At 33.6% G+C, this 24955-nt stretch overlaps 1 protein-coding gene across 4 annotated transcripts in view; it reads left to right on the forward strand.

Annotated features, from left to right (window-relative positions):
* The window catches only part of LOC106065072 (dynein axonemal heavy chain 6-like), a 65264-nt gene extending 40998 nt beyond the window's left edge, over positions 1-24266 (forward strand). For all 4 annotated transcript variants that reach the window (XM_056017407.1, XM_056017409.1, XM_056017410.1 and 1 more), the window contains 32 exons: positions 1555-1744; positions 2693-2847; positions 4426-4606; positions 6466-6591; positions 6824-6933; positions 8298-8460; positions 8734-8816; positions 9405-9618; positions 10114-10246; positions 10871-11064; positions 11405-11590; positions 12323-12495; positions 12900-13080; positions 13358-13537; positions 13992-14098; positions 14214-14343; positions 14493-14642; positions 14733-14894; positions 15778-15968; positions 16640-16733; positions 17260-17500; positions 17848-17948; positions 18268-18372; positions 18577-18691; positions 18872-19164; positions 19357-19443; positions 19542-19634; positions 19851-20004; positions 21227-21390; positions 22069-22165; positions 22285-22410; positions 22906-24266. In XM_056017407.1, the coding sequence (XP_055873382.1) occupies positions 1555-1744; positions 2693-2847; positions 4426-4606; positions 6466-6591; positions 6824-6933; positions 8298-8460; positions 8734-8816; positions 9405-9618; positions 10114-10246; positions 10871-11064; positions 11405-11590; positions 12323-12495; positions 12900-13080; positions 13358-13537; positions 13992-14098; positions 14214-14343; positions 14493-14642; positions 14733-14894; positions 15778-15968; positions 16640-16733; positions 17260-17500; positions 17848-17948; positions 18268-18372; positions 18577-18691; positions 18872-19164; positions 19357-19443; positions 19542-19634; positions 19851-20004; positions 21227-21390; positions 22069-22165; positions 22285-22410; positions 22906-23009 (4783 nt within the window). In that variant the 3' untranslated portion in view covers positions 23010-24266. The remainder of the gene's footprint in view (positions 1-1554; positions 1745-2692; positions 2848-4425; positions 4607-6465; positions 6592-6823; positions 6934-8297; positions 8461-8733; positions 8817-9404; positions 9619-10113; positions 10247-10870; positions 11065-11404; positions 11591-12322; positions 12496-12899; positions 13081-13357; positions 13538-13991; positions 14099-14213; positions 14344-14492; positions 14643-14732; positions 14895-15777; positions 15969-16639; positions 16734-17259; positions 17501-17847; positions 17949-18267; positions 18373-18576; positions 18692-18871; positions 19165-19356; positions 19444-19541; positions 19635-19850; positions 20005-21226; positions 21391-22068; positions 22166-22284; positions 22411-22905) is intronic.
* Positions 24267-24955: the final 689 nt, after the last annotated feature.

Below are 24955 nucleotides of genomic sequence, written 5' to 3' on the forward strand. Positions count from 1 at the left end.
TTCGAATGAAAACATTTTGTGTTTAGAGAATGAGTTAATCAATTTTTGTGTGAATTATGTGAACTTAGTTTATTCACTTGACATGTTAAGCCTATGTAAATCCAACTACAACCAACGTCATTGAGCCCCTCCAACCAAAGTGTATATCTTAAATCTTATATCTGTTGTCAAACTTAAAGCGTGCATTAGAAATAAAGAATTATTTGTTTTTTGTTTATTTTAAGTGCTTGGCTTCCAAATGTGGCTTTGAATCTAGCTGAAGACTGGGACTTTGAATTTTGGGATTTTTAGGGCACCCCTGACGCCAGCCAACTCTAATGAGTACCTGAATTTAGTTGGGGAAAGTAATGGTGGTTTGTCATTGTGCTAGCCACATGACACCCTGCTCTTTAACCATTGGCTATAGAAACAGATGACCTTAACATCATCTGCCCACCATCTGCCCATTGCAAGGTCTGAAAGGGGAACTTGACTTTTTTTTTTTTACTTTTTTTTTATTTGTTATTGGCTCTTAGAATGGAACATAATTTAGCAAAGCTGTTTTCTACCTTACAGCAGGATAATATTGAAAGGATGTTCTATCTAGGTTTTACATTTTCATTTGCTTTAGAAAGTCTAATGTCTTAATTTATTATGTCTCTGAAGTATTCAAATTATTATTTGACAAATTTTAAGACTTGAAAGAGTTTATACAGAGGAAAAAAAATGATTGTAAGAATTTATACAGATATTTCTAAAAATAACCCAAATCTAGTGGTGATCGTTTTTCTATTCTTTTTTTTTAAGAGTTATGGGCCATATCTTCATCTAATATCTTCTTCTTCTTAAACTGTCAGGTAGAGTTGCACCTTCGGCTCTTGGAACTCTAGGCCAGCAAAAGTGAACAAGAGCTCCCTCTCACCGGCCTGTATGAAAACAGTGTACACTGTTTTGTCTGGCTGGTGGGTCAGACTCGCAGCAAGAAGCCGATTATAGATCTATTAAGACCCCCGCCATTTTTCTATTCTATACCAGGCTAACTATGTGGGACATGCCATTTATTATGTAACAGTCCCTTGAGGAACAGCGCCTGGATTGTGACAAGGTTGTGGGAGCTTTTTTACAACTCCGCGCAGTGCAATAAGGATGCTCTCGCACCCCCTTAGGCACCCCCACGGGAGTCATGTTTTGCTACCCTTTAGCCTAATCCTTTGCTCCTACGATCATTTCCACCCGGGCGCCACTATAAAGCAGGGTAGCATGCCTGGGCCATCTAATATAATGTTGATTTAGGTTTTATTTTCATTGCTTTGTTTAAGTAAATAATTTGAGCTTCTTCAAGATCACAAAAGCAGCTAAAAAACTTAATCTTTTTAGTCAGTTTTAGTATAATCATTATGTGGGCTGTCAAAACATCTATCACTTTGATTCAACAACAATCAATAGTAGCTAGTGTAGTTAGAATGATTGTTACAAGTTTTGTTTCTACTGACACTTTTAGTTTGTCTCTTCATTTAGTTTACTTTCACCCTTTTGGCTTGTATCACATTCCTTGAGCTTGTTCCTATTAAACAGAAATAACCTTCACATTGTGTTGTGCATGTCACCTGTGGGCTCAGCCTTCCGCAGCCGATGCCGCATGTTCCCTTCACTGGTTAACTGCTGCACCATAGACTGGTTTGTGGAGTGGCCCAAGGAGGCACTTCTTGGGGTCTCCAAATCATTTTTTGAGAGTGTTGACCTTGGTGCACAAGATCACCTTAAGGTAAGTGTTGAGCCAGGGACATGTAGAAGCAAGGCAAGTGTAAGTTTATATTGTTATAGTTTATATTGGGATTTTCAGAATGTTTTTTCAAAGTTAATACTCTTTTTTTAAATTAAATAATTTTGTAAAGTTAGTTACACTTTGACAAAATTTGATGACAACATATAAATCTAAATAAACAATAGTTTACATTTTAGAGTATATTGCATTACCAAATCAGATTCAGTATCAGTAACTTTACTTAACTATCTTTTAAAACTTTGTACTTTAATCCTGTAACTTTATAGTGAATCTTGTATGAATGTATATTTTGTTACCTATAATTACTATATTAGTCTATATGCTTTGTTTTGTGTAATGCACAAATCGTGAGACAAATTTCCTTATGGAAAATAAAGTTTATAAATAAATTTATGTTCTACACTAATTAATTAAAATCCATTTCTATAATTAGCAAAAGACAATAAAATATTTGCCCACCCGATGCCAAAAGAAAAAATAAATATTCAAATTATCTCCACCAAGAAAAAATGTCTTCTGTTGATTAGTAGTTGCTTTTTTAGGCACATGAACTGAATATCATACAGACACATCTTTTAAAATTTTATTTGTAAACATTTGTCTTAATAAGTAGGGATACATTTTTTGTGTTAACTTTTTTCTTTAAATTATAACAATTCCATGTATTTTAGAATCAAATTAGTGCATTGCTTTGAATTAAAAGTGTATTTTAACATCTAAATTTTTAAAAATCCTGGTTAGCAAAGTGGGTATTTTTTTAATTTTCTATTAAAATTGATTTTTTTTAAATTTCAAATAGTTTTATAAATGTTTTATCTAGAATATTGTTAACCTACAGTAAAGTTATACAAATATAAGAAGTGACTGTAATTCAAATCTCTTTTTAATACTTTTGAATTGAGATCAATAATTTTTTTCTCCAACCAGAGAAGTGTTTCTGAGATGTGTGTAGATATTCATATGAGTGTGACCTCAATGGCAGAGAAGTTCTACAATGAATTGAAACGTCGCTACTACACAACTCCGACCAGCTACCTGGAACTCATTAATCTGTACTTGTCAATGTTACAAGAAAAGACAAAGTGAGTCAGAGTAGGGCTAGGTGCTCTACACAAATTTAAATGATGTGTCTGCACATAAAAAATGAGTAAAACTTACTGATGAAAGTACATATTAACGTTTGTATAAAGAAATAACCAATTTTACTTTAGAAACAATGTGCGTCTCTGACATTAGGCAGAATAGTACAGGTCTTAAATAGACTGCTATCAGACAAGGGGGTTGTCTGCATGTAATGCAGGAAAATACACAAGTCGCAACTGAGTTTAGTCATGTGAAACACAGCATTCATCCTTAATCTTCAGAATTGAAGACATAGCCATATATAGTTTCTCCAATTATGATGATTGTATTTACCAAATTCAGTGTCAAAAGATAAAACACAACAGACTACCAACTGAAGATAATCCACAAATTTAAGAAAAAACAAACACTTTGAATAAATTTGAGAAGTATAGTTATATCTTTGAATTCCACTGAAATAGATGTGTTAAACAAAACTAGTAAAATGAGCTAAAAAAGATCCCAGAATCTTTGTTCACCTTTGCTACTATAATTTTTTTTATTCTATTATTTCTTTAATATTTTCCTGCGAGTCTTGACATTACATGGAATTCCTGAGATAATTTTAGTCATACTGGAAAGTAGAGAATGGGCTTGGTGCAGAGAGGTTAAACACTTGGTACCCAAATCTTGAATACTGGGATTTTGAATTTCTGGATTTTTATTATGCCCGAGTCCACTCAACTGTGATGGGTATCTGACATTAGTGTGGGAAAGTAAAGGAGGTTGGTCATTGTGCTGGCCATGGCTGTAGAAACTGGTTATTCAACCATTACATCCTCTACCCTAAACATCACAAGATCAAATGGAAAGCTTTCCTTTTTTAAAACAGTAGAATAGAGAATATGGCATCATACAAGTTAAAATGTTTATGCTTAGCCTCCTTAAATACTTCACTCCTCTATAATCATTGGACTTAATGACAAGTCTTATTGTTATTAGAAAAGGTAGCCAGTGAAGTTGAAATTCTTCATTGCAAACAGAGCTCAAGGCTAGGCTAAACCTCTTGCACTTACTATGGCTTGTAACAAGCTCTTTTTATGGCAGAATGGGATAGCACTTTTTATGTTACATAAATGACATGAGCAAATAAAGCTACTTGTGTTTTGTGAATGGTTCAAATTGTCAAGTTTTATTATATAGCTCTATTTTCAATTGACTGACTGCTAACTTTGTTATATATTCTAGAATTACCTTTGTAATTAAATTTTTTACATTGACTCACTCTACTGTCTGTCTGCTATAAATCGTTTACACATTTGTCTGCTATAAATCTTTTACACATTATTTTCCCACTTCATCATTCTCTGATCACGTTGAAACTTTGCATAATTATTCATTGTCAAAGACACTACATGAATCAATGAAAACGTTAACCTATTATTTCATTAATTAGAAGTATTTTTTTTATTTAAAAGGGACAAATCTTATGATATTAAGAGAGATTGTCAGTAATTGTGCAGATCTTTTGCTCATATAAGATTTGTTTTTTTTTTATATTTTTTTTATAATTTGCTTGTTGATCTTTTTTTTTCCAGGACTCTAAAAAGCAACCGTGACAGAGTGAAAAATGGCCTGACCAAACTCCTGGAGACAAATGAGCTTGTTGACTCAATGAAGAAAGAGTTGATTGCCCTGGAGCCTGAATTGAAGAAGAAATCTGCTGACACCCAGAAATTGATGGAAGATTTAGTAGTGGACCAAGAGAAGGCAGATCAGGTACAAACTCTAGTCACATGAACCACACAAGATAAGTCAACCATCTTTTTCCATTCCTCTCTGTCTTTTGCATTGGATAGAACCTTTTTCAATAGCAGGCCGATCCATTCTTTTATGTTGTCTTCCCATGGCTTTCTCTGTCTGCCTCTTCTTCTTTTTCCTGGTACTGTTCCCTGAAGACCTTGTAATATGGCCATAGAGTTTTAGTGTTTTTTTTATAATAGTTAGTAGTTCATTGTGGGGTTCAATCTCTGTAGTAGCCCTGTTTCTAATCTTTTCATTTGTGATGTGGTCTTTAAATGTGATACCTAGGACCCTTCTGTAGAATCTAAATTCCATTGCTAGGATCTATCATGGTGGGTTTCTAGCTCATTGATTTAGGGGTAGACATAAGTTCCTTGAACTCCCAGGTTCCCCCACCTCGACAGTATAAACCAAAACCAAAGAGTAATGGCCTCTAGAACTACGGATTACTGAACATTGAATACCTGTCCTTCAACGATTTTTCAACATGAACAATATTAATGATAACATAAGTTAACTACATTAGTTAACAACAAGTGTGTATGTTCAACAATTTAATTAATGAATGAATATTAGATTTATGACATGAATGATGAATATATATCAATAGTATTTCAAAGCAAATACAATCCACACATATTATGCAAATGAACTATAGCACACCTTAATCTCAGTGCCACAGTCAATCAAGGCTCACAACGCCCACACCCAAATGCCATGGACGATAGTCAAATACCATAACAAAGCCTACAAATCAGACTCTGGCAGAGTCCCAAGCCTGCATCCCTAAACAAGAAAAATATGCATTTCTTGAAATAGCCATTCACAAGATCATATGACCAACGAATTTAGAGCTACACCACAAAGAATAACGTAAAATCAACTAACTTACCCAACACTTGGGAAGAACACTACAACAGAGAACTCCATCTCAGGGCAAAAACAAGCAGAGCAATCACACCAATATAGCGCAACCTTAGAAACTTAAATCCAAACCATTATGGTGCACAAAAGAGAAACATCCCACAAGAAGCAACTCTAGATGTGCACGACAGGATCCTCCTCTCCAACTCTGCAGTCAGCATCCAAGACTCACAAGCGTATAAGGCCAGTAGTTCAGGTTGGATCCTTCATCTGAGCTCTGAGATATTTAAAACTACTGACACTTGTCAGCTTTTCACCTCCAATGCTGAAGTCCCTTTTAAAACTGTGTTGGGTATTGATCATAATTTGAGTTTTTTCTGCACTAATTTGCATACCAAATCTGTGGAAGTCTTGTCTATGCACATCACCAAGTCAGATAGTTCTTTTCTGTCCCTGCTATGTCATCCACAAAGCACAAGTTAGCGAGTCTTCTTCCTCCAATGCTTACAATACCTTCATAGCTCTCAAGAAAATCTTCATTTAAAAGGAAGATATTGAAAATTTAGGTGAGAGTAGGCAGCTTATCTTACTTTATCTGTTTAAAAGTAAAGTAAAGTTCCCCTTTCAGACCTTGTGGTCTATAGGGCAGATGATGTAAAGGTCATCTGATTCTTTGGCCTACGGTTAACAAGGGCGTCATGTGGCCAGCACAACGACCAACCACCTTTACTGTTCCCCAACTAATGTCAGGTATGCATTAGAGATGGGTGGACTCAGAGGCGCCCTATGATCCTGAAATTAAAAATCCCAGTCTACATCAGGATTCAAACCCTCTACCTCAGTTCGGAAGTCAAGCGCTTTACCACACAGCCACCGCGCCTCCACTTTAACTGTTTACTTCACTATAAATCTTTTTTTTACCCATTCTTTTAAGATTTACTAAATTTTTCCTGTTGACTTTTGTTTGAAAGGTAAGAAAGGTTGTGATGGAAGATGAAGCTGTCGCTAAAGTTAAAGCTGAGGAAACTCAAGCCATTGCTGATGATGCTCAGAGAGACCTGGATGAGGCCCTGCCAGCACTAGAGGCAGCTATTAAGGTAAGGAAAACTTCTAGCAGCTCTTAAGGTAGGGAACTCTTCATGCAGCTATTAAGTTAGGGATTTCTTTTAGCAGCCATTAAGGTTGGGAACTCTTCTAGCAGCTCTTGAGGTTGGAAATCTTCTATCAACTATTAAGGAAGATAACTCTAGCTTAGTTCAGCTCATTCCCTTGTAAAAAAAAATATTCTTAAGTAGAATGTACAAAATGTTTTCAACATTTTTGTTTCAGGCACTTGATTCCCTTGATAAAAATGACATAGCAGAAATCAGAGTTTTTACAAAGCCTCCAGAACTGGTACAGACAGTCATGGAAGCTGTAGCCATTCTGTTAAATCAAAAGTAAAAAAACAAAAACATTTTTAGTTGTTATAGTATCTATGGTTTTAGATTTTAAATATATAATTGTCTTTTATCAGATGGTCATAACTTTAAATTTCAGTGAAGTTACAGATTTCTGCAAATGCTATCAAGGAAGATAAAACTCTCTTTACTAAAACAATACACACTGAATTGGTATCTTACATCTAGTTTAAACATGTTCATAGAATACACACTATGTAAACAAGGTTTCTTTATGTCTTTTTTTTTCTCTTCTGGATTCTCCTTGTACCCTTGCTTCCTCTTTCATTAGTTATTTGTGCCATTCCACATTCTCACCATTCTGCGCAATGATCTTAACATGGACTTTTAAAAACATTTTACTCATTTTGGGCAGTTCTGACTGACTTAAACACCTCAAAATAATAGTTCACTTTTCAGACAAACCTTTTAACTCTTTAAAAAAGGTAATAAAATATTTCGTTGAGAAATTTCAAGCTCTCACAGAAGAACAGCGACATCAACCTGGAAATCTTTGGTAAAGTTGAAACTTGCACTGGGCCAGTTGATAGGAGTGACTCTTTTGGTCAAAAATATGTTTTTTATTCATTAAGTCTTGTTAGCAGGGTGTCCTCATGGTGTAAGTTACCTATTATGGCCACTGTTCAATGAGGAAAATTCCATTAGAAAACTCTAGTGCTTTTCTTGCCACACCTGTCATTGGTCTCTATCAAAGTTGTAGCAAAGGACTAATCAGAGCTCTATCACAGTGAAGATACAACTCTGTCACAGTCAAGGCACAACTCTATCACAGTGAAGGCAGCGCAAACAAAGATACAGCACTCACGTCATTCAACGTCCTTATATCCTGCTGAAGAAACACTGTGAAGAAGAAAGAATTAAGTCCACTTTATAATCATATCGTATTTTACAACTTTGTCCATTATCTGAAACAAATATTTTTTTTTTCAATATTTAAGAAATGTAATGTGGGGAGCGTGGTCAAGAGGCTAAGTATGCTTGAACTTGGCTTGGCTTGGCTACCTTTTAAGGGGGCTTGAGGTTTGACACCTGACTCGGGCAGAGTTGTGTTTACTGAGCGCCTGAAGGCAGCGTGGAAAACCTTCTCACTGATACCACCTCCTCCCTCTGGTTCAGAAATGAGTTTGGACCATAGCACTCTGAGCATGCTGTAAGCATGAAAGTAGCGCTATATAAAAGCTATAATTTATTTAATAGTATTTTGCCAAGACAGTTACAAAATATAACTTTTTGTTATATGCATCTTTCAATAACTAAGCAGGTTATTTAGCACAACAAAGTATTGAATCATAGTTTCTAGTACCTAGAACCTAAGTTGAATATTTGAATGTTATGTTAAACAGAACTGACTGGCCCAGTGTCAAAGTCATGTTAGGAGATGCCAACTTCCTCAAGAAACTCTCTGAATATGACAAAGACAACATACCAGAATCCATTTTGAAAAAATTAAAGAAATACACAGAAAACCCCAAATTTGTGCCTGAAGTTGTAGAAAAAGTTTCCAAGGTTTGTATTTTACTCTCTTTTATGCACAAAATGTTTCTTAAAATAATTATAGGAAACTTCTAGGGGGCAGGAGTGTACTGAAAATATTCTAATTTCTTTCAGTGTCTTTAATAATGTTAAAAATTTCTGAAAGACAATAAATCTTAATCAAAACTGAATGTTATCATTTATTTTCAATTTTCATTTTTTTTTTAGTATCTTTCATTGTAACCTTTGAGGGTTTTTTATCAAAAGAGCATTTTATGTAGAACCTACATTTTACTTTCCTCCCAGGCTTGCAAGTCTATGGTGATGTGGGTTAGAGCCATGGACCTGTACTCTAAAGTCTTCAAAACTGTAGAGCCAAAGAGAAATGCGTAAGGGATGAACAATTGTTTTATCTTTAATCACATTGGTTAATATATTGGTCATGGTGAACTTTAGCATGAGTAAAAGCTGGCAAAGAAAAGAATGATTAATAAGTTTTATATCCTCCTATGATAATATCCTTTATGTACACATCAGTATCTGAAAGCAATGACCACACATCAGTAGCTGAAAGTAATGACCAATGGGTCAGCAACTTGTAGTGGAAATTTTTTTTTTTTTAAATGAAAATATTGAAAACAACAAAGTATTCTTAATAGTCTATCCTATCTTTTATCATTTTTTTTTCTCAGTGTTAGAACAATTTTAAATTGCACAGCACATTAAAGAAAAAAAAATTCAGTCATCTTTGTTTTATATTGTCACAAAATATCATTTCCTGATTCATGTACTAGACTATAATCAGAGCTTTAGAAATTAAATTATAATTATTATTATTTTTTTAGCTTTAGCCACTGAAATGTACCTGCTATAACAAGTTATAACATAAATTTATGTTTAATAAAGGAAAAAGTTTTGTTTTGTTTTTTTTATAAAGTTTCATTGATGTTCTAGTCTTGTTTAATTTTGTTGCTTAGTCTCCACAAGGCCCAACAAGAACTGGACACTGTGATGAAGCTACTGAAAGAGAAGCAGCAGAAGTTAGCCAGCGTGGAAGCCAAGATTGCTGAGCTCCAGAAAACCTATGATGACAGTGTGGCTGAGAAACAAAAGCTAGAAAGGAATATTGCCACCACTGCTGGTCGACTGAAGCGATCATCCAAATTGACCACTGCCCTTGCTGATGAGCAGGTGTGTCTTCAAACTAATTATATTTTTTAATTTGTTCTTTTAACTCATTAGTGATGTTGCATTGAGCATGCTCTTTAAGCTTTGTAAATGAACAGAATTTTAATTATTATAGAACATCACATAATGGTATATGGGAGAAAGTTATTGTCCCATATATCTTTTAATACCTTTTTTTTTTAGTAAATTTGAGGGTTAATCTCCTTAACTTTGTAAATTTAAATTTTTTAAGATTTTTTGTTGATGGGCAGTGGCTGAGCCAGCTCTAATGGGTACCTGACATTAGTTGGAGAAACGTAAAGGCAGTTGATCGTTGTGCTGGCCACATGACACCCTTGTTAACCATAGGCCACAGAACCAGATGACCTTTACATCATCTGCCCTATAGACCACAATGTCTGAAAGGAGAACTTTACTTTTTTTTTTTTTATTTAGCTGTTTTATTGTACTATATAATCTCTAATTTTAAACTTGCTTATGACTTGTATGTCTGAATAGATCCGCTGGCAAGAGAGTGTTGCAGACTTTGAAATACAGATCAACAATGTAGTTGGAGATGTGTTCATCTCTGCAGCTTGTGTGGCCTACTATGGAGCCTTCACATCTGTCTACCGTCAAGAATTGGTCAAAAGTAAAATAAAGATTTTTGTTTTTGAATTAAAATAATATAGATTAAATGTTCTATAGTTTTGCTACTGAGTAAGTCGTACCCTGAGTGTAAGTGTGCCTGGCCTGTGAGCGTAACATCTTGTTTTAGTCTTAACAAAAATTGGGGATTATAATCTTTAATAGAGTATTCTTCCAAGTTCACAAAGCTTGACAACCATGGGGTACGATGAAAACAGTTAATCATTTTCCTGTCATAAAATACCTTGGTAAAACAATTAGCTACAGTAATGCATCTCTACCACTTCCTCCACACTATTAACCTTCACCCAAGATTTTAAATGGGAGTTACATCAAGTCTAGTAAGATGTTTTTGAAATAAGCTGGATATTTCTCTGTGAAGCAATTGTTAGGTAAAATCGAGTTATTCAAATATAAAGCACAAATATTGTTTACTTTGTTTTTGTTTTTTTATATTTCTAATAGTTTAGTTTTTCTTTAAGTAACTCATCATGTGTAATGAAAAAAAAATCAGTTTGTCAGTTAAACTCAAAGAATTTTATAGAAAGAAGTTTATGTTGATAGCTCTATGTCATATTCTATATTAATCTTAAAAAATTAATTTAATATAATAACCTATACACTAAAGCTTGGACAAGTCGTTGCATGGAACTAGAAATACCTGTCACAGAGGGCATGTCACTGGCTTCTGTACTGGCTGACCCATTTGAAATCAGACAGTGGAATGCAGACGGCCTGCCCAGGGATCAAGTATCTATTGAAAATGCCATTCTTGTGACCAGAGGCAGGCGTTGGCCCCTGATGGTTGACCCTCAAGAACAGGTAAGCAATTTACATTTGGATAGCTTGCAGTTAATAGTAATATATTAATTTATCTGTGACATCTTGGTCAAGGATAAGTTTTCAGCAGAGAATCTATCAGAGCGTATATTTTACATGATTGATTTAAAATAAATTGAAGATTTTTTAAGTTCTTCACAATTAGTTTGGAATTCTGAATAGTCACAATTAGTATGTTGTAAATAATTTCAATGTAGAATGTAGTTAAATGAAATATCTTCCATTAGCTAGATTAAAAAAGCATTGGTAAATTTATTAAAGCTTAGATGTTAGAGAATTAAAATTTACTTTAGAAATGTAATATTTGATTGTTCTCTCACAGGCTAATCGTTGGGTTAGAAACAGAGAATCTAAAAATGGTCTGAAAGTGATAAAACTTACATCCAGTAATTTCCTAAGAACTTTAGAGAATTGTATTCGTATTGGTATGCCAGTCTTGTTGGAAGATGTTGGAGAGACCTTGGATCCTGCACTAGAGCCAGTGTTATTGAAACAGACCTTTATGTCTGTAAGTTGTTTTCATCATATGTTTTCAATTTGAAAAATCTTCAGTTAAAAATTGTAAAAAAAAATATCTAGCTGAGATTATCTTTCTTTCTACAAATATTTTTGAAAACAAAATTTTAAATAGATTTTTTTTTTATTTAAGCAATAATTTAGTATAATATATGTAGTTTTTCTTAAGCAAAATTTCAGTTTTTTTTGTTTTTTTTTAATTGTCTAAAATCTCCAGCAGCATCAACATCCAAAGTAAAATGGCAAAAATGTCAACCACATTTTTACATCTAAAATTGTATGTACAATTACTGATGCACCACTTCAGTCTGATGTGCTTAAATGGCTGATTTTACTTGATTAGTCCTTTTTTATAAGAGACATGTTAAAAGTTAAATTCAATTGATTACTTGGTTAATTGCTTTTCCTTTTTATGCCTTCCTTCTGCAATGCACTATATCCTTCTCTCTTCTTCTGTTTGACATAGGTCATTAAAATGTGTTATAAGTATATAGGATAATTTCTTTTGAAATGTGTATTTAGGGTTACTTGTTAATTTACCTATATCCAATTTGAACTAAAGCTTTCATTGTTCACCTCCATAAGTAGTTTAAATCTTTATGCTGCTCATATTTATACCTATTAGTTTTCGTTCAACCAAAGATGATTAAATAAATAGATTTTCCCTTATTTGACAAAATACAGTACAATTATGTAAACCTGAACTCATTTTTCAATTGTTCAGGGTGGCCGTCTGCTGATACGACTTGGTGACAGTGACATTGACTATGATAGAAACTTCCGCTTCTACATGACAACTAAGCTGTCAAACCCCCACTACCTCCCTGAGGTCTGCATTAAAGTGACAATCATCAATTTCACAGTGACCAAGTCAGGCCTTGAGGACCAGCTTCTCAGGTATCTATCAATATTTTTTTCTTTGCTTATACTAGAGCTTTAAGAGTTTCTTCCTGCTATTGGAATGTAAGTGTTGCATAGTAAATCTATTATAGAGAACTAGAGGTCCATGGAAAGCTAATGTTTATTTTGTCAATGGTTTGTGATGTAATCACTGCAGTGCAAATTCTCCTTATTCTATGCCGCAAAATGCAAGTTTATTAAATCCATATATAAAAATTCTAACATTGGCAGGAATTTAACTTCAAACTTTCTGTCCTGTGAACAAGCACTTAACCACTTAGCCTCACCACCCCATTAAATAAGTGTTTTCAAATCCTGGTTTTCAATAGCCAATAAAAATGTTTGAAAATTTTGTTTTGTTAAGACAATTGTCTAAAACCAGCTTGTAATTGATTCCTCAGTGATGTTGTACGTTTAGAACGACCTGATTTGGAAGAACAAAGAAACCAACTCATTGTGCGCATCAATGCAGACAAGAATCAGCTGAAAGCCATTGAAGACAGAATTCTGAAGCTCTTGTTTGAGTCTGAGGGAAACATCCTGGACAATGAGGAACTAATTAATGTTTTAAATGAATCTAAGGTAACCTGCTTCTTCTCATCAACAAAATGTTTCTGTCTTGTCCTATTTCTATCCTCAGTTCTTTTTCACATCATTTTTCAATATGATTTCAAACCTGCTTATGAAATCATTATAATTTTAGATTTATTTTATACTAAACTCTAAGAACATGGAAAAGAACTAACCATCATTTTTATGTTTTTAATGGTAGCTTTTGTTATGTACATTTTTGAGTTGGGAAAGTTGATTAAGTTATATCAAATTGTGCTAAAAATATGCTCAACATTTCATAATACAGGTTACATCAGGAGTCATAAAGCAACGTCTGGCTGAAGCAGAAGCCACTGAGCAGAAAATCAGTCAGGCTAGAGAGAAGTATCGTGTTGTTGCTGAGAGAGGGTCAGTCATGTACTTTGTGGTGGCAGACATGGGAGAGGTGGATCCTATGTACCAGTTCTCTTTGAAATACTTTAAACAGGTGAGCAGACTTTCTATCAGACTTTTATGTAACAGGGGACAAGATTATTGGTATCAGTTCTTTTTAGTGACTGTAATAGTGTTAGCTTTTGAGGATCATATTTATATGTACATTAAGTTTGAAATGAAAACGATTTGCAACATTTGAAGTTTATTGCTGAGACCTAAAATTGAAAGCAAGTGAAGCAGACTCATCCCATTACATTGACTCTCAAACCAGCACTTCAGCTAGGACTCTAGGGTTGGCAATAAATGCTGTATAGCTTGCCAGCAATGTTATTAGTATTGTACTTAGTGGGCATCCAGACAATGAGGCTAGAATTCTTCTTTTAGAATCCTTCATAGATATACTTTGGTCACAGTTTAGGCCTCACATAGGAAGGATGCCAAGGAATTAAGATGAAAAGCATCAACTAATTGAGTTTTTCAAACCTTTTCTATGTATTTTCTTACAGCTATTCAATGCTACCATTGAAACCAGTGAGAAATCAGACGATCTTCCAAAGAGGTTAAAGATTTGTTTGGATGAGACCACAAAATGTATTTATAACAATGTGGCCAGGTAAATTATGCATTTATAGTTTTATTCTGCTTCAAACTTTGTGTTAACCTGTATTGTAACAGTATGATCACACTGACCACATTTGAATGTTCACCAACATACTCTAATGTTCCAGAGGTCTGTTTGAGAAGCACAAACTGGTCTTCTCCTTCATGCTTTGTGGTGAAATCATGAAGACTGCAAAGGTCATCAGTGACGCTGAGTGGAACTTCTTCCTAAGAGGAGTATCAGGGGGATTAGACAAAGTGAGTTTTTTCTGCAGAGAAAATTAATTGATGGATTTTTTTTCTCTTCATTATAATTTATTTCAAATGTTTTCATGCACATGAGCACACATAATAATTCCTCCTATTTGATCATGATTTTAATTTCAACACTATTTCATTTCTTGTAGCAACGCCCACCTAAACCTGAAGTTGATTGGCTGAAACAAAGTGTATGGAACACGGCTTGTGACCTCAGTGATACCTTTGATATTTTCAAGGGAATCCAAAATGATTTGACCAAGACGCCAGTTTGGGTGCTTCTAGGCGATGGAACAAAGGTGAGAACTGGGGACTTTTTCATTGGAAAAAAATGTTTATATTTCTTACTTAGCAAACTGGAATGTTTTTCTTCTTTCTCCTCCTATCAGTTCAATGCCAATCCTGAGAAAGATGAAAGTTATGTTCCTCTGCCCCCAGAGCCATCTCCAGCTCAGCTTGCACCAAGTGAGCACTCAGTCAATGGTCACTGGGATAAGAGACTCAACAGTTTTCAAAAACTTATGTTTGTAAAAGCTTTCAAGGAAGAAATGGTGAGCATTTTTACAAAGCTTATATCTACTCACTCTGTCTACCTGGTAAAAAGTTTGTAAACATTATTTCTCCCACATACTATCTCAGATCAAGCTGAAGTTTTGCACAATTATATCTTTTACCTGACAACACAAGAATCAATTTAAAAAATTAACAAATTAGTTAATTAATTATTGGTAATTAATTATGTTTGGTATCTTGAACAAAAGAAAGAACTTGTACTTGACTAAATTGGTGGCATAAGCTGAATTAGTCTTAGTGAACATAACATGAAAAATAGGACAAGTCTATAGAAACAATAAATAACTAAGCAACTGTAAGCTCTTCACTAGCAGAGTGGTTACTGAGTAGGCTTGCTCACCGGTTCAAATTTGGGTCATTTCCACTTTTTTTTTATAAATCCTTTTTTTATTGTTAGTCTAGATCTTTTACAAATTCAATTACATGACTGATCCAAACTAATTTATTCTTTATATAAGCTTAGTTGTTTTTTTAAAAGTATTTTTTATATTTTCCTTGTTTTGTTTCTTTTCATTAGTTTGATTTCAAATCAATTTAATTTTTTTTTTACTGAATAAAAAGAAAAAATTGTTTGGCATCAAGTACTAATAGCCAATGCAATGAAGCTACAGCTTTTAAAGCAAGTCACAATAAAAAAAAATGGAACTGAATGAAATTAGACTTTGTACACACATTATGTTCAGTTTCAGGCATAAATATATTTGGTGCTCCATTTATGTGGTCACCACAATCTAACATATTTGTAAGCAGTAATGAAAATTTAATAGCAAGAAATTTTTTTTATTGATGCTTTTATTTTGATGCTTAGTCCAACTTTTTCATTTTCTTCTCAACACTGCTGCTTTTCTTTATTTGAAACAGACAACATATGCTGTGAACAAGTTTGTGTGCAGCAACCTTGGCCAGCAGTTTGTGGAAAGTCCAGCTGTTAGCCTGGCTGACCTGTATGACAACATGAACAACATCACTCCACTTGTGTTTGTTCTGAGCACTGGTTCAGATCCCATGGGAGCTTTCCTCAGATTTGCTAAAGAGAGGGACTACACAGAGAGGTCAGATTTTTCCTTGAAACTTTTGTCATAGTTACATTTTCATTTGAGAATTTTCAGTAGTGTAAGAAAAAAAAGTCAAGTAGATCTAAGGGATTACTCAGCTCAAAGCTTCCTGTCAACATTTTTTGTTGGTATAATTAGCATTTACAAATATATTTTCTCTACGGTAGGGTGGATCTGTGTCATCATGGCTTAATCTAATACTATAGCTACAATTCAATTAGTTTGTTAAAAATAGACAAAAGGTGGGACAAGTCTAAAAAATTCAGCAGAGTCTTGTGACTACACCTCCCAGAGGTGAAGGTTGTTCAGGGATAGTGCATGTTGGCCACTGTCTCATTGGTTTTTTTTTATTTAATCAGGACAAGCTTCTACTCAAAGTGCACCCATTTGGGAGAAAGAGAAAACTGTATCTCATATATTTTTTAAGACCGACCCAGACTTGCTGAATTCTATCTCAACAGGTCTGGGAAGCCACATAATCTTGACCTGTATTATGGCATACATGCATTATGCACAACAGCAGAGTTTCTGTGCAGGGCTTTTGCAAGAAAAAATTTGAGCCTCGCAAGCCCTCTCTCAAATGGAGTTTGATTATCAAGCCACAATGCTCAAGTATGGAATTCTTTTCAGGAAGTCACATTTTAATTTATTTTTATTTTCCCCCTCAGAATACAGTCCATATCATTGGGTCAAGGTCAAGGCCCAGTAGCAGAAAAGATGATATTCTCTGCTATCAAAAATGGTGATTGGATATTCTTACAGGTAAATTTGTTTACTTGGTTCATGAATATTTTTAGGATTCACTTGTTTGATGAGCTTCTCAAATACTGTAGATAAATTTCTTTGCTATATTTAGTAAATAACTTTGATTATTATCTCTAGAGGCTCTAGATCTATGTTTAAAAATTTCCCTCAAAAATCAAGCTCTCACTCACTAAGGAAATGTTATTCTGACTCCTAAAAATCTAAAACAACTAAAGGACTTCTGGACTGTGAAAATCCTAGAATATCAATGATAATCCTAGAATATCAAAACATGTATAATTGTTTGGTTTGTCAAAATTGGTTACGTTTAGATTATTGTGCATTATTTTCATCTACTAAGCAAGTACTAAAAAATAAGTAATACCATTTTGGGAATCACCAATAAACAGAACAGCGGTATGGAAGAGCTAATTAACCTACTATTAGAGAAAGTTCCACTCACCTTTATTTTTTTTCTTATTTAAAAATGTTTTATGTTAGAAAACTAAATGTATCTGTGGTAAAGTTTTATTTTATTTTCTAGAATTGCCATTTAGCAGCCTCATGGATGTTGTCAATGGAAACCATTGTTAAAGACATTGCTGAAAAGCCCAGTGATATCCACAAAGATTTCCGTCTTTTCTTGTCCTCAATGCCTGCTAAGCATTTCCCAGTCAGTGTTTTACAAAACTCTGTCAAAGTCACCAATGAACCACCGAAAGGCATCAGAGCCAATCTAAGGAGAGCTTTTGCTGAAATTACTGCTAGCTTCTTTGAAGAGCATGGTTTGTTTGTTTTTATTTTCTGAGCAGATAATCTTGATATTTTTATTTCATAGGTCAAAAGCTGGAACTTTATTATTCAACTAAAGATCAATGCAACAATTATGTCTCTTAGAGAAATGATACACTTATTGTTATTATGAATTAGTTTCTATGTTAACAATTGTTTTAATGAGAATCTTTCTAATCAAATCATGTTATGTCACACCCTCAAGGGACAGCCTCACTATCTATACATTCAGCACCACAAATACAACTAGGCTGAGATATCAGAAAAACTTGTTATGAAGTATATTTAATATAACTAAGTGTGTCTGTAACTGAGTTCAAACTATTTTGTTTTACTATAGTTCTGGGTATGGACTGGAGACGAATCATATTTGGCATCTGTTTCTTCCATGCAATAATCCTTGAAAGAAAGAAGTTTGGACCCTTAGGGTGGAACATTAAGGTACTGTGAGTCTACTTAGGCTTGAGCGTTAAATTAAGTAAATTGACATATATTTGCCCTATTAAACTTGGTCATTTTTCTTTTACTTTGATACATATGTAATAATCTTAAAAATGGTTTTGCTTCTAGAGAGCAAGTCTAATAATTATCTATATTAAAAAGTCAGAATTTTAGTTTGAATATAGGCCTATATTAATATTTGTTTGACTAACTACTATTGTTGGACAATTACATATTAAATGAGCTACCTAATTGTGATTAATATAGTTTTCAGTTTTAAAATACAAATATGTTAATGCAAATTGTGTTTTCTGTTCAGTATGAGTTCAATGACAGTGACAGGGAGTGTGCTTTGTTAAATTTACAAATGTTTTGTGCAGAGGGTTCCATCCCATGGGACACATTAATTTACATTACTGGAGAGGTTAGACATTATTAATATTTTTAACATAACGATTGCATCTTTCTTAATAATAATTTCTTTTTAGCCATCAGATTGAATGGTTGTAAATTTTAGACCAAACTAGAGAAAAAATATTTTAGCTCACTTTTTTTAACATTAAATATATATCCTTTCAACTTTTTAAAATAAGTTTTAAGAAAATGTAAAATGTAAATGTTACTCTAGATTACTTATGGAGGTCGTGTGACCGATGCCCAAGATCAACGATGTTTGCGCACTGTGCTGAAGACTTTCTTCCAACCAATCACACTAGAGCCAAATTACAAATATTCAACATCAGGTTAATTTTCTTTCTTTCTTAATTTATTTTAATTGCATTACATTCTACCTTTTTTTTTATATATTGTTATTTAGTTGCTTATGAAAAAAAAGATAAACATAATGGTATTTTATCACTAGAATACTAAACTAGTGTTTAAGAATAATTTTTATTGTAGCATGTACTTTTCTCCTTTCATAGGTATCTATTATGCCCCACTTGTTGATACCATTGGAGAATATAGGCAGTATATAGAAGAACTTCCTCAGATCGACCAGCCGGAAATCTTTGGCATGCATGAGAATGCCAACATTGCATTCCAGATCAATGAGACCAATGCACTCATTAACACTATCCTTGATGTTCAGCCAAGACTGTCCTCAGGTGGCTCAGGCAAGTCCAACGATGACATTGCTGATGAGCTTGCACAAAACATCAAAGGAAAGCTCATGGACAAACTGGACATTGAGTTGGCAAAAGCAGAGATGTTTCAGGTAAGCAAAGAATTTTTTTTTGTAATAGTATCTGTGCTCTGTGGTAGCTTCAGAACTAAGGCTCCACCTAAGAAATGTGTACTTTAGTACACTTATACTTGCTTGGTAAAGATTTTCACCTGTTTATATGCTAGTCATTTATGTGTAGTATTTAAGTAGATATAGTCCTCAAAGACCAACTTTAATTTTCAGCTGGACGAGAAAGGGCGCATGAACTCGCTGACAACAGTATTACAACAAGAAGTTGATAGATTCAACAAACTTCTCAAAGTTATTAAGGTAAACTTCTATCAACCAGCCTAAATTCAAGTTGTTACTTAAAGTGAACATTGTAAACAGTTAATACCGAATCTTGTCATTGTAATATTTTCTTGTAGAGCTCATTGGAACAACTACAGAAAGCAATCAAAGGTTTTGTGGTTATGAGTGAAGAACTAGAGCGTGTGTATAATGCTTTCCTCAACAATCAGGTAATACATTGGCATATATGTTGTTAAGACATTTAATGTTGTTGTTTTTTTATATATATTTTTAGTATTGGTTTGGATACAAATTTTCTTCTTGCTAAATATTGAAGGATATTTAGGTAAACATTTCTAGTACATTTCAATTTTGTACTAATCAGATGATAGAATGCTCAATGTTCAAATTCTGACATTGTTATTTATTTATTTCTCTCTCACCAGGTTCCAGGATTATGGGCCAGTGCAGCTTATCCTTCACTCAAACCTCTGGGTTCATGGGTGAAAGATTTGGTACTCAGATGTGCTTTTATCAACAACTGGATTGTTCATGGACTTCCAAAATCTTTCTGGTTGTCTGGATTCTTCTTCCCACAAGGTAAAATTTGTTAGTTTATATTGTCTAGTCACTTTTATGTAATATAATTACTTGAAATAATATATGTAAAGAAAATTCTAGCAACACAATCATGGAATAGATGTAGTACATGTCTCTAGATAAAATTAAATCATCAACATCAAGCTCCATGTGAGTGTAGACTTGAGAGACTCATCCTCTCTTGCAAAAGCCCTGGACCCTATTGTTGTGCATAGTGCATTTACATCACTGTACAGGTCAAGAACATGTGGCTTCCTAGAACTGTCGAGGCAGAATTCAGTCCATAGAAGTGGAAAAGAATGAGACACTGTTTCCTCTTCTTGCAATTCTAAGTTTGACCTGAACTGTGCAAAGTATAAATCAAAGAGATGGTGGCATGTTCTGCATTGTTCTATAATAGTTTGATCAGACCAAGGCTGCTTTCACCATAGGAAGATCTGGTCAGGGCATCTCATGTCTTCAATGATAAGACTTGTTCCAACACTCAACCATCTTTCCATCTATATCATTTGGATCATGTAAGCTTACAGGATGCTTGGTGGGTGGTGTTAGTCCGCACTGTTGGGCCAAAACGTCAGCAACAGTGTTGCCAGTCACACCTTTGTGATTCACTACCCACTGCATTGTTACAAGGGTGCCATAACATTGGCAATAATAAGAAATAGAGAAGACTAGTAGTGATAAAGGTTGCTGTGGTCTAGGAGTAAGCTTTGTTGTCACTAGTCTTAAGATGATGTTATGTGGCTTGTGCTATTAGATTGTATTGTATTGTTTTCTTCTGGTCTTAGAGGACATTGTTGGCTAGTGGTTTTAGGAGATGTAAGGAGATCTAAGAAGATGTGAGGCCAGAAGTCTTAAAGAATGTTATTAGGCTAGTTATTTTCTAGAAGATGTAGTGTAGCAAATAGTTTGAGAGGGTGTAGTCTAGGAGGGTGTGTTCTTGTCAGTAGTAGACCTATTGAACAGCTAATTGGAATAAACATTCATCAAAACTGAAATTAACATTTGCTATAATCAGGACTTAATCTTGGAACTTTTAGTTTTAGCTGTTTGAAAGGCAGGCACAAAATGTTATTTGAGCTACTGTTATTGTTGTGGATGAGTGATGAAGCTTAAGGTACCGGTATACAAATAGCTAATTACACACAGATATGCTTATGTTTTAAATTGTTGACACCAATCTTCTTAAGTTTAATATTTTGTTGCTATTACCAAACCTCAGGCTTTCTAACTGGCACCCTACAGAACTATGCCAGGAAATACAACCTTCCCATCGACCATTTAAGTTTTCAGTTTAACATGATCAAAGTGTTAAGAGACCAGGCTGAAGTCACTGTTCAGATGCAGTCTCTCAAGTTTGGAGAAGAGATTCCGCTGGACAAAGAGGTAAGTTCATGCCTGTGTTTTAAGTAATCTTGTAGATACTGACTCATAAAAACATATCTTCTAGATACTGACTCATAAAAACATATCTTCTAGATACTGACTCACAAAAACATATCTTCTAGATACTGACTCATAAAAACATATCTATGTTGGTTGCACTTTAGCTGGTCAAGAGTAGTAATTACCCAAAGTGAAAATAAAATGTTATACTTTATCCCCTCACTTGCATTCTACAAAGATTTTGATGATCATGTAAAATCTGTGGCTGCAATAACTTTTAAGAGCTACATTTGAATGTCTCTTATGAACACCAACTTCAACAGAAACAAAAAAATACTTTCAGCCCCAATGTTGTTTCCCCACTGATATAAGAGTGCAGCAGCAGACACTCCATGCTGAGCCTCAAGTGGTTATATTAGAAAAGAGAAAAGATATCCAATTAGTTTAGGTGTACATTTTTATTTTTAATACAAGGTGTACAATAAAATAGAATCACATCATCATACGAGTGCAAATCAAGTAATGACTGCTTTTGGTGCTGCTCGAAGATTGAGATTGATTGACCTAGTTATTCGATACCCGATTTTTGTTTTTCTACAACTATTACTTAAAATTAAGTATTTGTAGCCCTGAAATAATAAGATCTTTGCTTTGTAATTTCATTTGAATAATGAATAGATCACCTTACCAGAGGATGGTGTTCTGGTCCATGGACTGTTCATGGATGGTTTTAGGTGGGACTGGGATGAGATGGTCTGTACAGACTCCATTCAAGGTCAGGAAATGTACATACTAGAATTAATAGAAACTATAACTTGATTTTGCACATTGTACTTTGCTTGATGTTTCTGTACTTAGTATGTTTGCATGTATTATTTGGCTCTGTTATTGCAGGTCAAATGAATTCCAGTCTTCCCATGATGCACATGGAACCCAAAATGGACTATGTGCCCAGTGAACTCCTGTATACTGCACCTCTGTATAAGACTGCTGAGAGGGCAGGTGTACTCTCGACAACAGGTACTGAGGCTTTCTAGAGGGACATTACAGAGTTAGGAAAAAAATAAATATTTTTATTTAATTTTCTCAGAATTTTTTTTTCTTTTCTTTCTAATTAAATTTCATAGGGGTACGGTATTTACAATTTTAGAGTATTTTAGACAATTATTTTTCTTTACTGAGAATATAGTATTGGGCGCCTCTGAGTTCACCCAGCTCTAATGGCTACCTGACATTAGTTGGGGAAAAGTAAAGGCGGTTGGTAGTTGTGCTAGCCACATGACTTCCTTTGTTAACGGTAGGCCACAGAAACAGATAACCTTAACATCATCTGCCCTTTAGACCACAAGGTCTGAAAGGGGGAACTTTTATCTGACATAATTGTACTCAATCTCTTTACAGCCAATAGTAAATTTTAATTGCTTTTTTATGCTGTGTATAGCCTTGTCTATTTCTTTGCTTACTCACTAAGATGTTGAATATGATAACCATATATTACTGCAACGACTATTTCAGGTCACTCCACCAACTTTGTTGTGCCTGTACAGTTACCCTCAAACAAACCTCAAGATTATTGGATAGCTAAAGGAGCTGCATTGCTGTGTCAACTCAGTGATTAACTAACATAAATTTGTAGCTTTAGGATTCATCTATATATTTTTTGTTTTCGAAGAAATAAACTACAACTTTCTTGGAAAATACGCATCCAGAATTCCTAAAAAAAAAAAGTGTTTCTTGGAAAGTCATAATTTTTAATGAAGATTGTTATTGTATAAATCTTTTTTTTTTTTTTTTTAGAAAAATTCATCAATACAGTTAGATGTAGCTCTATCTTATTTGTCTGTGATATTTTTCTGTTTATGTTTTACTAGTAATTGCTTTGTATACTGCTTTGACTGGCTCCTAATGGTCATCCAATTTTTAGACAGCTAGCTATTCTTGTTATATATTTTGTTTAAAGTAATATGAAGTTTAAAATGTTTATATTATAAAATAATGATACCTATATTCTAATTATTTTTGGCAATTTTTTGAATTTTGTGAAGACTTAAATTTGTGTGTTATTGTGAGCATCAATTTTATTTCATTTATATTTCATGTTAACTTGTTTCATGCAGTCTTATTATGATATCTCATTGCATTAATTTAATTATCTTCTTTTCAGTCTTGATCATATATTTGCAGTACAAATTGTTTATTTTTGAAGGAAGATGTATGGCTGGCTGGTATAAACCACTTTGCTACTTATAAATTTTGAATCTTAACTCAACCTGTGTTGTGTTTGCTAAGCACTTAAAGGCATCACAGAAATCAAGAGACCCTCTTTTACATCTACAAACCTTCTCCAAGATACCCTCTCTCATCACATCTACAAACCTTCTCCAAGATACCCTCTTTCATCTACAAACCTTCTCCAAGATAACCTCTCTCATCACATCTATAAAAGAGATTGGACCAGAGAGGAATAATCTTGCATTAAAGATGTTTTGTACAAAAGCAATTTTATTTTTTAAACATTTTTTTTTTATGTTTGATTTCTATAAAGAAAAAAAAAATAATCCAGATGCCACACACACAGCTAGCAATTTATTGCTCCTCCTCCCTGCTCAAGGACTAAAAACAAACTCATTTGTTGCAATGTTTTAACTCTTTTTCATTCATTGTTACTGCATAAATGTATATGTTACAGAGTGAGACAGATTTAGTGATGTAAATTGAATTATATTCAAAATATGACCTTATGCTGCATTCTTTAATAAAGCTCATTACAAAGCAATTGTGATATTCAACTTGTGTTGCTGTACATTTGGTATGACTTTAACATGTGTTTAATATTGATATAGAACTTGTCATAATAAATATTCTTAATATTTGTATAGATCTCTTTGTGTATTTTTTTTTTATTCAGATATGTTTACAATCAAACAATACACATTTTATACAATAAAGCACAGTTGAAAAACATTTTTTTTTTTGAAGATAAGACACTGATAGTACTGTACTTTTTTTTTTTTAATCTTTCTTTCAATTAAAATTACAGACATTCCCTTAAAATGAAATAATTAATTTAAAATATCAGTTTGTAGAATTTCTATGATGATGTTCTCACATCTAGTATAATGGATTACGCTCTTGGCATAGTTTCAAGTACATTTTCTTAGTTAATATATACTAAAATTATATGGTCAATTGATTAAAGTTATTCAATTATACATACATAATGTTGTTTTGCAAAAATTAAAAAAATAATTTAAAAGAACATATTTAAATAGATCAGTCTGCATAGAACAAATTTGAAATTTGTAAATATTTCAGAAGTCAATGTATTGTAATAAAAAGGAACTTTATACACTCATTTGAATTGTTTAGCATTCCATGAGTGTTATAGCTTTTTACATAACAATACAAAGTTTGGAAAATGAGATCTTTCTTAATTTTTGGACCTAAAGATAATTTGCCTTCTAAGTTTTTTTGTAAATTAAACACTGTTTTGCATTCATAAATTTGTTGATTCAGCTCACTGATAATTTAGTTTAGAAGTGTGTATTTGATTTGCAAAGTTTGA

This window comes from Biomphalaria glabrata, chromosome 18 (assembly GCF_947242115.1).
Source record: "Biomphalaria glabrata chromosome 18, xgBioGlab47.1, whole genome shotgun sequence".
Lineage (NCBI taxonomy): Eukaryota > Metazoa > Mollusca > Gastropoda > Planorbidae > Biomphalaria > Biomphalaria glabrata.